Here is a 12602-nt window from a genome sequence, read left to right on the forward strand (position 1 = left end):
TTTGAGTCCAGGCTACTCCATTTCTGATCCAACTCCCTGCTAATGCCCCCGGGAAAGCAGAGAGGAAGGTCCGAGTGCTTGGGCCTGTGCCAGCCACAAGGAAGACCAGGATGGAGTTCCTGGTTCCTGGTTTTAGCAAGCAAGTCAGCAGGTGGAAGATCGATCTCTCTCTCCCCTTATCCTTTCTACCTGCCCCCCTTTCTCTCTTTAAATCTACCTTTCAGATAGATAAATATTTTTAAAAAGAACCAAAGAACTTAGTCTAGTGGGTAGTGACCTGGCAGGTGACTAGTCTAGGTAGCAAATACTACACAAATCTGGAAAGGGCATCAGTTTTCTTGAATCAGATTTTTACCCAAGCAATAGATAACAATTGCAGATACCTCCTATTCCTTCTATCTTTTACATGAAGCATTCCTACATGTTTTTCTATATCTCTTCTGTTAGAAATCAAGACATAAGGAAGATAGTTTGCCTTGGTTTTATTGAATCCTTTAGTTATAGTCATCAGCTGTATATCTGTTTAGTTACATCATTTAAATGAATTTTCCTTTCTTAAGCAATATGCTCAAACTTTGAAACAAAATAGCTGAAGAGTTTTGTTGCTAAATTCTTTTTTATAAATATTTATTTTTATTTATTTGAAAGGCAGAGTTACAGAGAAAGAGAGGGAAAGACAGAAGTATCTTCCAATGGCTAGCTCACTCCCCAAATGCCCATGATGGTCAGGGCTGGCCCAGATCAAGGCCAGGAGCCAGGAACTGCATCCAGGTCTCACACATGTATGGCAGGGGTCCAGATATTTGGGCCATCTTTTGCTGTTTTCCCAGGTGCATTAGCAGGGAGCTGGATCAGAAGTGGAGCAACCAGGAGTTGAACCGGTGCTCCAGTTTGGGATCCAGCGTTGCAGGTGGTAGCTTAACCCACTGCCCCACATTATTGGCCCTGTTGCTAAACTCTTGAGTATGAATTTGGATGCAGAGATACTGTGGTGTCCAGCATTGTTAAGGATGAGCACAAGTCAGCTGAGAGCAGAGCTCACTGTCGGCTTCCATAGAATCCCAGGGGTATCAGGACTTCCATCACCAAAGGTACTTGGAAATATTCCTGTTAAAATTTGATAGCTGTACAAATACTTATTTTTCCTCAGCTTTCCCTTAGTTTCCTGTGTTGGATTTGCTTGTTTGTCTCCAACTCACTGAAAGCCCTTCAAAGTTTCTTTCCACCGTATACGTTGTAATCATTGGAAGAGTAAATCCCAAATAGAGAAGTGCTTTCTGGTTGTCATTCCCCGGGCTTCCTCTCTGCGTGCAGGATTATGCTTGGTCACCACGCAGTGTCTATTTATAAAGACCCCATGACTGTGCTTTGCCCGCATTTTATTGATCTGAGGCCGCTTGACCCTATCATGGGTAATGGTGGAAATATTTTATCACATCTCTCCATGTCCTACCCTTTGCTTTATCCTGCTGCTTAACCACCGTGATCTAACCTGAAATGGTTAGGCTTATTTTATTTCATTTTATCTTTATTCCTGTGTCGGTCTTGTGCCTCCAGGTGAATGATCATTCTCTTCGTTTCCAGGGGTTGTTTTGAACTCTTGCAGGTCTGTGGTTCCCCATTATAGAAAGCAGACCCTCCGTGCAGGAAGTTGCTAGGCTTGGTTCTGTTCTGTATTGAGTCTTTGCTGTCAAACTCCTTCCAGAATTAACTGGGCTTTTGTGTCCTGGAAATCCTTGAGTCGCTCAGAGGTGTTCAGTGTAACAGGAAGCGAGGGCAGGGGGAGAGCTTTGGGGAAGACCTTGGTCTCGGAGCGGCAAGGAGGAGACAGAGCTAAATGGCCTGTCTTCCACCTCCATTATTTCAGTAGCACCTGGCTCCTGTGCGGACAAGATATGGTCAGGCATGCTCATCGGTTTGGTTCACTGGTTTGGTTTTTGTGACTTGCTCCTTACCCACACAAAGGGGACTTTTTGCAGTGGCCATCACAGATGTTTGCCTCCTGGCTTTGGATTGGCACAGCTCTGGCCGTTGTGACCATCTGGGGAGTAAACCAGAGGATGGAAGACCTCTCTCTCTCTCTCTCTGCCTCTGCCTCTGCCTCTCTGTAACTCTGCCTTTCAAATAAATAGATAAAGCTTTTTAAAAATTATTTATTTATTTGGAAATAATTAGATCTTCCAACTGCTGGTTTACTCCCCAGAAGGCTGTAACAGGCAGGGCCAAAGCCAGGAGCCGGGAGCTTCATCTGGGTCTCCCACTTGGGTGGCAGAGGCCCAGTCAGGGCCATCCTCTGCTGCTTTCCCAGGTGCATTAGCAGGGAGCTGGATGGGACGTGGAGCAGCCAGGACATGAACTGGCATCCATATGTGATACCAGCATCTCAGGCTATGGCTTTACCTGCTGTGCCTCAGTGCTGGCCCCTAAAAATATCTACCTTTTAAAACAGCCTCGCTTGGGCAGATGTGGTGCTGTGAGTTAAGCCGCCACTTGCGATGCCCTCATTCTGTATCAGATTGCCTGTTTTGAGTCCCAGCCACTCCACTTCTAATCCAGCTTCCTGCTAATAGGATCCTGGGGAAACAGCGGGTGATAGTTCATGTGCTTGGGTCCCTGCTACCCAAATGGGAGGCCCATATGGACTTCCTGGCTCCTGGCTTCAGCCTAGCCCAGCTCTGGCCCTCTATGCTGGCATTTGAGGAGTGAACCAGCAGATGGGAGGTGTCTCTGTCTCTCCATCTCTCTCTTTCTCTGCCTTTCAAATACATAAAAAATAAACTCTAAAAGTGGCCTGCACCTCGCTGTGTATTATCTACATTAAATATGGCTGCTAAGCTACAGTAACCCAAACGCTTTTTGAAAATATTTCTTGGTTGTTCATTTCATTCAGACACCACGTGCCTTTGTTGGCCTGTGTCATCTCTCCTTGCACAGTGCTGTCAACATGGTTTTCCTGTGCCTTGACCTTCCCGTGAGTTCCTATACCCATTTTAGCTAATGTGTCGTGTTTTTCTTTTCTCAGCTTCCCTAAGTATTAATAATTGCAAACCTCCTGAATTTAATGGCAGGCCCATAGGTCTCTGTGTTCTCTCCTTTTAGTGCCGTTTGAACACTGCACGTCCCCTCGTTTGATGGCCAGGTCTGTGAGAGGTGATTTGAGGCACCGTTAGTGTCTGCATTCCGGTTCCTGTGGCAGATTTTCTGTGGTTTGAAAGAGCATTTGTTCCTTATATGATGCTTCAACTCTCTCGGAAAGGCAAATCATGTGTCTTAAAAAAGTGCTGACATGAAATGTTGAGAGGCAAAGTGAGGTGAACTTCTATTCAGCCATCATGACACCTGACAAAAAATATCAAACCTGACTCGTCTTCCTGGTAATTGAGTTTAAATGTCATGTGTGTTTTTAGTCAGTCATGTCATTTTCCCATTGCTGGGAACTGCCCTTTGTGCCACACCGGATCCAGGGATGCTCTTAGGATGAATGGATGCATTCTTATTCAAATGAGGAGGCTACACCCGGCTGGGCCTGTTACTTGGTGAGGTCTGATTGCATTGCATATTTGGTAAGATTTCTAAATTTTAACAGAATACAATAGTAGAGCTCCCTTGGAGGAGAAGAATGGTACTGAATAATTGTACTTACTGAGCGTGGTCACCCCACGGATGCCCGATTGTTCACGCTAGAGGAGGTTCTGACAAGGGAGGGGGAGTCTGCGTGGGGCCCTGGGGGCTCTCCTGCCACATCAGTATTCATGAGCACTAATGGAAATGAGCCATCACCTGCCTCCGCTGGTGAGGCCTCTCCTTGAAAGATGTGGCATTGGCTGCTATTTCCATCCAAGGCCCAGTGTCTATGGCCTTTGCAAGAAGGAAACTAGAGATTAGTTTAAGGCTTAATGTTCTGTTGGTTTGGATATGTTAGGTATGGAATAGTTAGGGGTTCTGGCCTTCCGTACCCCCAGAAAAGAAAGATGGAAAAAGAGCTGGAGACTGACCTCAGCAGAGGCAGGCTGCTTTATTGAAGCAGAGGTGGTGACAGTCTGTTCTTGTGAAGAAATTGTGCCCGGGGTGCGCGGAGGGCTGGGTTTTCATCCGGCTGAAGAAGGAATCTGCTGCTGCTGGTGAGAGGCAGGGGGCTTGCAGCTGGTGGGGAGCAGGGAGTAGGGGGCTCGTAGAAGCCGCTGGAAGCTTTCCTCTTCATCTGTTCACAAGCTGTATAGCTTCTCTGTCTTGCAAGGAGTCTGAGGGAGGTTGAGCTTGGTTCCTGCACCCAGGGTCTCAACAAAAGGGAAGAATGCCCTTCGGGATCAGCTGCTGAGTTGTATCTGGATTTTTGGATTGTTTAAGATTTATTTTTATTTATTTGAAAGGCAGAGTTAGAGAGATTGAGATTGAGATTGAGATTGAGATTTCATTGACTGGTTCACTCCCCAAATGGCCAAATGACCCAAATTGGGCTGATCTGGAGCCAGGAGCTTCTTCCAGGTCTCCTACATGGTTGCAGGGACCCAAAGACTTGGGCCATCTTCTGCTGCTTTCCCAGGCACAACAGCAGGGAGCTGGATTGGAAGTGGAGCAGCTGGTACTGGAACCAGTGCCCATATAGGATGCCAGCGCTGCAGAAAGTGGCTTAACCTGCTATGCCATAGTGCTTACCCTGAATTTTAATTTTTCTTTATTTTTTGATTATGGATTATGAACCTCCAAGTTAATACTCATGGTTCATCTTCTCTAGAACCCTTTTTCTGAAATGAGACTGGTTTACTACCTGATAAGCACACTCGGAAACCTTTTGTTCTGCCTGTGCATTTATTGAAGAGGTGTCATCAAACTGTCCCTGTTTCTTGCCCTCCTGGCCAAGAAGGATATGCCTATCCACCCAAGGACCCTCCTGCCTTGTTTTGCCTCTCTCAAGGCATTTCCCAGTGTGCTTTCTTCCCTTCCCCATTCCACCCCCCTGCTTTCTAGAATCTAGCCTAGAGCTGACAAACTCCTTAAAGGCAAAGTTCTTTGTCTTCCCGATCTTGCATCCCCTGATGCTGCCTGACACTGCTGTGTGCTTTCCATCTGTCGGCTTCTGTGCAGTCCAGGGGTTGTCTCAGCAGCAGCAGGGCGTGTCCCTGGAGAGTGAAGCCATTCGGGTCGGGCAGGGTTGCTAGGCTTGAAGAATCCAGTTGGAAGGCCTGATTCTCCCACTAACTCCATCACTTCCAATACCTGCAGCCTCGTGCAAGCCACATGCCTTCCTCTAAGCCTCTCTCCTCGATTTCAAGATGGGATCCCTGACTTGACTGTCTCCCATGGATGTCATGAGATTTGAATGACAAAATGTCCAGGGGAGAATGAGCTGACAATAATATCCCCATCTGTGTAGTCGTTTACCCCAGGTAGCAACAGACAAAACACATTGCCCTTTGGGAACTCAAATATTGTTTTTAAAGTTTCACCCTATCCAAGAGTATGTTAAACATTGTGTTGTTCTAGATCTTGGTCCCTCATTTGTTCTTCTATAGGAGTGATACCCTCAGAATTCATTTGGTGACATTTAGGGATCTTTGCCCAACACTGAATAACTCCAACCTACTAGATTTTTGAGTGCACCTGTCAGCTTTTAAAGAAGTAGTTTATTAAAGCATAAAAAACCTTTTATTTTAGTTTTGGTTGGAGGAGGATGGTGATGTATTTCCTCAGTCTCAGTTTGTCCTCAATTGCTTCTGGTACTTACCTTGGGCTGTCCTTGTCTTTTATCTGCTGCTTCTGATCTGCAGTGGGTTGGGGAGCAGAAAAATGAAGTTGGTGATAGATCTGGAAGAGGAAGAGTAGGCAGACCCCACGTTGATCCTGTAGCATTTCCTATGAAAAGAGTGACTGGGACTCGTGATGCCTGTCTCCGATTTTGATGCACTTGTTTGTGGATTATCTGGGAGACTACAGTAGAAGCTGTGAGATAAACAAGTTTCCATGTGGTTGAGGCTTATACAGTCTCAAAAGTTTCTGTGTTCGCTATCCCATATTCGAGGGATACTTAGGCCTCTTCTACAGCCTTGGAAGTTGATTACAATTAATTCTGGATTATAGCTGTCTTTGTCGTATGTCCACGGGAGCAACGTTGAGGGAGATGGACCGCGGGAGACTGTCGCTGCCCATTCTTGCTGAATTGAGCTCTACTGGGACCAGATTCACAAGGGTTCTTCACAGTTGCCTCTGAGAAAACTTCCACCTTTAGAAGACTCACAGGCAGGAGACGTGCAGAGTCAAGAATAAGGGACTTGGGGTTCTCAGGACAAGTGCTTCTGAAATTGGAGTCTTTCTCTGTTCCCTTCTCCCTGTAACCAGGGGGGGCTTGGGTTTCGCTCACGTCCCCTCCAGGAATACCCTGAGGGAGAGAAGTTTAGCACCACTGCGGTCCCTCCACAGAGAGCTGAATCCACCTCTCTGGAGCTGGGCAGCTCTACAGATCCCTGGTGAGTGGGGTGGGGGCAGGTGGGGCCCTGACCCTTGCCACCTCCACCCTCCTCCTCTGCTGTCTCTCTCCCCCAAGGCCAATTGCCTGGCTCTAAAGTATGGCCTCATTTCCCTGTGGGAGTGAGGGGAGCAGATACACCCCGTTAGTACACTTTGGAGTGTTAACCACACTTGCAGGGTGCCCACTACAAGAGTTCTCCAAACAGCTTGTGGAAAATAGAATTCAAAAGCTTGAAATCCATACAGACTTTTTTCAAAATATGTTTTCCATGAAACATGTTGAAGACCCCACCTAGGCATGGATTTCTAGATTTTTTTTCTCTTTTTATTTATTTATTTATTTTATATCAGAATAAACTCATCTTCCAAGCTGGTGCTGTGGTGTGGTAGGCTAAGTCTCCACCCATGGTGCTGGCATCCAATATGGGCTCCAGTTGGTGTCCTGGCTGCTCCTCTTCTGATCCATCTCTCTGATATGGTCTGGGAAAGCAGTGGAAGATGGCCCAAGTGCTGGGGCTCCTGCACCACGTGGGAGATCCAGAAGAAGCTCCTGACTCCTGGCTTTGGATCGGCCCAGCTCTGGCTATTGCAGCCATTTGGGGAGTGAACCAGTGGGTAGAAGACCTCTCTTTTTCTCTCTCTGTCTCTCCCTCTCTCTGTAACTCTGCCTCTCAAATAAATAAATAAACCTTAAAAAAAAAAAAAAGCACCTCATCTTTGAATTCCATTTTCCATCCACCTTCTGGAGTACCCTCATGCATCCTGCTATATTCTGTATACTTGGTTCGTGATGCTCTTTTTACCTCCCTCCCTAACTGCCATGAGCGCAGTAGGATTATCATTAGCCTAAATTACTGTCCTGCTGCCAGCAGTGTGCCTCCCTGACTCCCGGTGACACTTCTGAGAGTCTGTGCTCTGTGCGGCTGGAGTTTTGTCCCCCTTGGTCACCGCCTTGTCCCCAGAGCCGAGGGCAGTGCTGGCATGTGACAGCTGCTTGATAAATATTTGTGGAATGAATCATAAATATCCTTTCCTGGATATCCTCATGTTCACAGATGCGTGAACTAAAGAGGCTTAGTAACGGAGCCCGTTCACGATAGGAAGTGGGCAGTGGAGGCAGAATTAGAATCTGGATCCACCTGCTCCAGAGCCTGAGATGTCCTTGCTCCCTTCTGCTGCCTGCCCTGGAAAGGAGGGCCATTGCTAGAGACGCCTGTCCAGCAGGCCAGGTTGGGCGAGTGCCTGGGCGTGTAATGATTGTGGGTTGATTGGCTGCTGGGGAGGATGGCCTGGCCCACGGGGACTGGGGTACACAGGCCCTGAGCCCATCTCCAACTCAGGCCCACGGAGGCAGGCCCTGGCCCTCCCGCCTGTAATGTGCTGTCAACTGTGAGACCTAATTAGCATTGTTCATGTTTCTGCCGTGTGTTAACCCTTGCAGGGATTATGCCCCAGGTTTTCAGCAGGTGCCCCCCACCCCCACCCCACGGACGTCTGCTTGGCTGACATTGGTCCTTAAAGTCCATACAGTCTGACTTGAAACTGGCCAAGTGTTCTCATAACCAAAAACAATCAACAAATAATTTTTTAAAAATAACTGTGAGGTGATGGATCTATTAATTAGCTTAAATGTGGAGATTATTTTGCAATGTTTATGTAGATCCAGTCATCAAGTTGTGTATAAAATTAAAAAGTCCATACAATTTGAATGGAATATGATTTTGGAGGGTAATTTCAATCCAACAAAACAAAGGTGGTGGAGAAATCAACATAAGCAAGCAAATTCGGCTTTAGGATGTGTAAATTGAAGTGGGTTTTTCTCCTTTAATTGGCACAGATGAGACGTTGTGTGATTTTTTTTCCCCTCCTTTGTTTTGATGATCAATAAGGTTTGCTGCCTTTCCTAATTTTAAATTTTTAAATTTTTTTTAAAGATTTACTTATTCATTTATTTATTTGAAAGGCAGAGTTAGAGAAGGAGAATCATGGAGACAGATATATATATATATATAGAGAGAGAGAGAGAGAGAGAGAGAGAGAGATCGATCGATCGATCGATCTTCCATCTGCTGTTTCACTCCCCAAACTACCACAACAGCCAGGGATGGGCCAGGCCAAAGCCAAGAGCCAGGAGCTTCATCCACATCTCCCATGTGCATGGCAGGGGCCATCTTCCACTGCTTTCCCAGACTGCTGGCAGAGAGCTGGATCAGAAGTAGAGCAGCCGTGACTCGAACTGGCACCCGTATGGGATGCTGAGCTGCAGGCTGTGGCTTAACCCATCGCACCACATCAAGGGCCCCTGAAAGTGCTTTGTGTCTGTCACCTATAATTAAACCTAGGTAATATGTTGTCTGTAACATCCAGAGACAGCTGTAGTAGCACAAGGCACAAATCTGTCAACTCTGCGTTTCCATCTGGGGTCCTGTATGGATAGGTGCCTCTTGATCCAACTGGAATTATAATGGTAAAAAGTAGCATCTCTCTCTCCTCTCCCAGGGAAAGGTCATATAAATTTAGGTTGTAGAAGAATATGTTTGGCCAGAAACTGTTAATGGGCTGGTGTTGTGGTGCAGTGGTGGTGTTGTGGTGCCGCCTGTGACACCGGCATCCCTTCTGAGCACTGATCCCAGTCCCTGCTGCTGTGCACCTGGGAAAGCAGTGGAAGACCTAAGGGCCCAGCACTGTGGTACAGTGGGTAAAGCCTCCACCTGCAGTGCCGGTATCCCATATGGGTGGTGGTTCAAGTCCTGGCTGCTCCACTTCCAATCCAGCTCTCTGCTGATGGCCTGGGAAGGTAGTGGAAGATGGACCAGGTCCTTGGGCCTGTACTGATGTGGGAGACCCAGAAGAAGCTCCTGGCTTTGTCCTGGCCCAGCCTGGTGTTGCGGCCATTTGGGGAGTGAACCTGTGGATGAAAGATCTCTGTCTCCTCCTCTCTCTCTAAACCCTGCCTTTCAAATAAATCTCAGAAAAAAAAACTGGTTCACCTTTTTAACCATAATGATACCCCCAGTTTGGATGAGTATTTACCTAAGTAACACTTGAGTTCTTGTTCATTTCCTTCGTGGTGATTGTATTTTTAGGAATTCAGGAAAGTGCTTTCTCAGATTCTTTAATCCTTTGTGTTTGCTATTTTTTTTTTTTTTTTAAGATTTATTTATGTATTTGAGAGGCAGAGATAGAGAGGTCTTCCATCACTGGTTCACTCCCCAGATGGCTGCGACAGCTAGAAATGAGCCAATTGGAAGCCAGCCAGGAGCTTCTTCCAGGTCTCCCACGTGGGTGCAGGGGCCCAAGGACTTCGGCTATCTTCTGCTTTCCCAGGCCATAGCAGAGAGCTGGATGGGAAGTGGAGAAGCCAGGTCTTGAACCGGCAGCCATATGGGATGCCAATGCCACAGGCAGAGGATTAACCTACTGCACCATAGTGACAGCCCTTTGTGTTTGCTATTGATTGCTGCTTGTTTATCCAGTCACAAAGGTCTTGGGAGATGAAGAAAATATGCCTGCCCCAGGCAAGACCGTGTGTCAGTCACCCCAAAAGACAGCCTGCTTGGTTATGTAGGAAATGAGAGGGTCTCTGGGGCTCCGTGACAATGCATCACTTACTCGGGAACTTCTCCCCAATATCCAATTTGACAGCTTTCTCATCTGGTCTTGTTCACAAATAAAAGGAGCTCAGAGTTCAAAACATATCTTTTCCTGAACTTGCAAGGAGGGTTTTGCCCTATTGCTTTCGCTTGGGGACTGGAATCACCACCCCTGTCGGTGTTGGTGTCTCGGCCCTGTGTGTTGGAAGTGCTCATCCCGCTTTACCTCCTGTGCTTTTGAGAGATGCAAGGCAGCCGAAGTGGGTCATGACTCGCTTCCAGTTCATCGGGACAGGAGCAAACAAACAGAACAGATCTGCTAACCTGTAGATAGATTTGTATTCTCAGGGCTGTGGAAGTGATTTTAAAGGTAATCTTGTTGGCTTTTTTTTTTTTTTTAAGGTGCATTTTGATCAATTTAAAGAAGCATTGATACTGATCTTGTCTAGAACTCTGTCAAATGAAGAACACTTCCAAGAACCAGGTAAGGCCACCTCTTTTTTTCCTCTGCTCCACATCCTCCATTAAGAGTTGTCCAGGGAAGAATGTGGGGACCCTGAAGCATGTGCAGGGGGGATTTGGGGCATCTGCCTCTCTCGGAGTCAGCTGTTATTTTCAGTGCCTTCTCTCTCGATAGCATCCTAAAAGCCTTGCAGCTGTTGGACACTCGAATGAGACGTCTTTACTCCAGCAGCACATTATGGGAAAAAAAAAATCACTGGGTTTGTTGCAAGGCGCCGTGTCGGGGTGGCAGCGGAGCTGGTGACTGCCTTTGTCCTTGTTGGCTGCGCGTGTGGCAGGAGAGGCTTTGGGGGACATCTTCCCTGAGAGGAGGAGGGTGGCCGGGCGGGAGTTGATTTTATTTAGTCCTAGTGTGAATATCAGCTCCCGGTATTAGGATTGCTTACCTGTCTGCGCTCTCTGGGGATGGTTCCTGCAGGACTGTGTGGTTCATTTGTACATCTCCAAGTGTCTCAAGGAGCCCTGGGAATGCTCAGTGTTCAGTGAATGTTGGGAAAGAAAAGAACTTTGTATTTCTTGGTTTTTAAAACATAGTCAAATGTCACCGTGTTCAAAGCTCTCTGTGTGTGTGTATGTGTGTTGGATGAATGAAATGTGGCAGGTAGCTAAGGGGAAGTCTACACAGGGTAGAAACTGGAATGGTGGTGCAATCTGGTTTCAACAGCTCCGTGGTCACCATGAGCTGGAACTAGACGTTGACTCTAAAGGGACACTGGGGGACTTGGGGTTTGATGGAACTTTCAAATCTGATGTGTGATACAGTTAAATGATGGAACTTTTCTAACCCACAGAATCGTGCACGAATGTTGTGAAATTTACTCAATGTAAATGACTCCGCAGTGAACCTGACTTTAAAAAGGAGATGATTTTTTTTTTTCCAAATACAGCTCAGTTTGGCTCTGAGGAGAGGTGTTCACGTTTTGTTGCTGCAGGGAGTCCTTCACTGTGACCTCTGAGATGGAGCGCCAATGGGAATGCATGCTTATCCTTCTAGAATGTTCCGGATTAGCGTCCTGTCTATGAACGCTTTCTTTCTAGTAATGCTGTGGGTTCTGGATTGAGCCTCTCACTTTTGCCTAAGGGTGGCCACCTCCGGGAAGCTTATTGTCAATGCGGGGGCTGGCCAGAACGTGCTGGAAGCCTGTGGGGGCCTGGAGGCAGGTCACTTGCCTTTTGGAGATTTTCTTGACTAATAACAGAATCTTTGTAGGTGGCCACTGCCAGAACATGGACTTCAGTTACCTATGGGATGACCTATGTTACTGGGATTTATGGTTCTTTAAGATTGCCTGTCATCTGGTAATAATTAGGCACAATCTGGGGACTCTGAATAGAGCTATGGTGACATCACCGCTGGTGTACACTTTCCTTAATAGAAACATAGAGGTACTGTGAGGGCACCTCAGAAAGCTCTTGGAGAGAATGGAGTTCAAAGATAAGTTTATTTTGGTTCACTCAGTGTTTAAACCCTTTGCATAGCTTTTTCATAACGGGATTTTTCGTGAACCTTTGAATCCATGCGCAGATCTCAAAAAAAATTTTTTTTTGGCATCAAAATAAACTTATCTTTGAATTCCATTTTCCAGAAACTTCTTGAAGTATCCTCATACACACAGGAATTCAGTGATCATGGGCTTTTATGTGGTGTTGGAATGGGCAGCCCGCCCACACACATGCATGGTTGCCATTTCTTCAAACCCTGTGCCGTCACCTGCCAGAAACTTGTCCTAATAAACACGCAGATGTGTGCTCATCACTGGGTGCCCCTTAGAGCTGTGTGGTGCAGGGATCCAGACAGCAGGGTGGTTGGCTGGGCTTGGCGGTAGCCAGGAAGTCAAGTTTGCAAAGCTGGATCTGCGTGATGTGTGTGCCTCGCTCCTGTGTGGGCACAGACCTCGCTCCTGTGTGGTCAAGGTTCCAGGAGGGCACCCAGCAGGGATTGTCTCAGCTTTGCTGTGTGCTTTCTGCCTCGCGTGGGTTGCAGAGAGTCCCTGTCTCAGAGTGGCAGCAGCAAGAGTACCG

At 46.9% G+C, this 12602-nt stretch overlaps 1 protein-coding gene across 6 annotated transcripts in view; it reads left to right on the forward strand.

Annotated features, from left to right (window-relative positions):
- The window catches only part of NIN (ninein), a 112607-nt gene that overhangs the window by 13383 nt on the left and 86622 nt on the right, over positions 1 to 12602 (forward strand). For all 6 annotated transcript variants that reach the window (XR_011380728.1, XR_011380729.1, XM_002718237.5 and 3 more), the window contains exon 3: positions 10461 to 10542. Coding sequence is in view for 4 of the 6 variants with exons in the window: in XM_002718237.5 (XP_002718283.5) it covers positions 10461 to 10542 (82 nt within the window). In the remaining 2 variants the exon portion in view is untranslated. The remainder of the gene's footprint in view (positions 1 to 10460; positions 10543 to 12602) is intronic.

The sequence above is a fragment of the Oryctolagus cuniculus genome, chromosome 12 (genome assembly GCF_964237555.1).
Source record: "Oryctolagus cuniculus chromosome 12, mOryCun1.1, whole genome shotgun sequence".
Lineage (NCBI taxonomy): Eukaryota > Metazoa > Chordata > Mammalia > Lagomorpha > Leporidae > Oryctolagus > Oryctolagus cuniculus.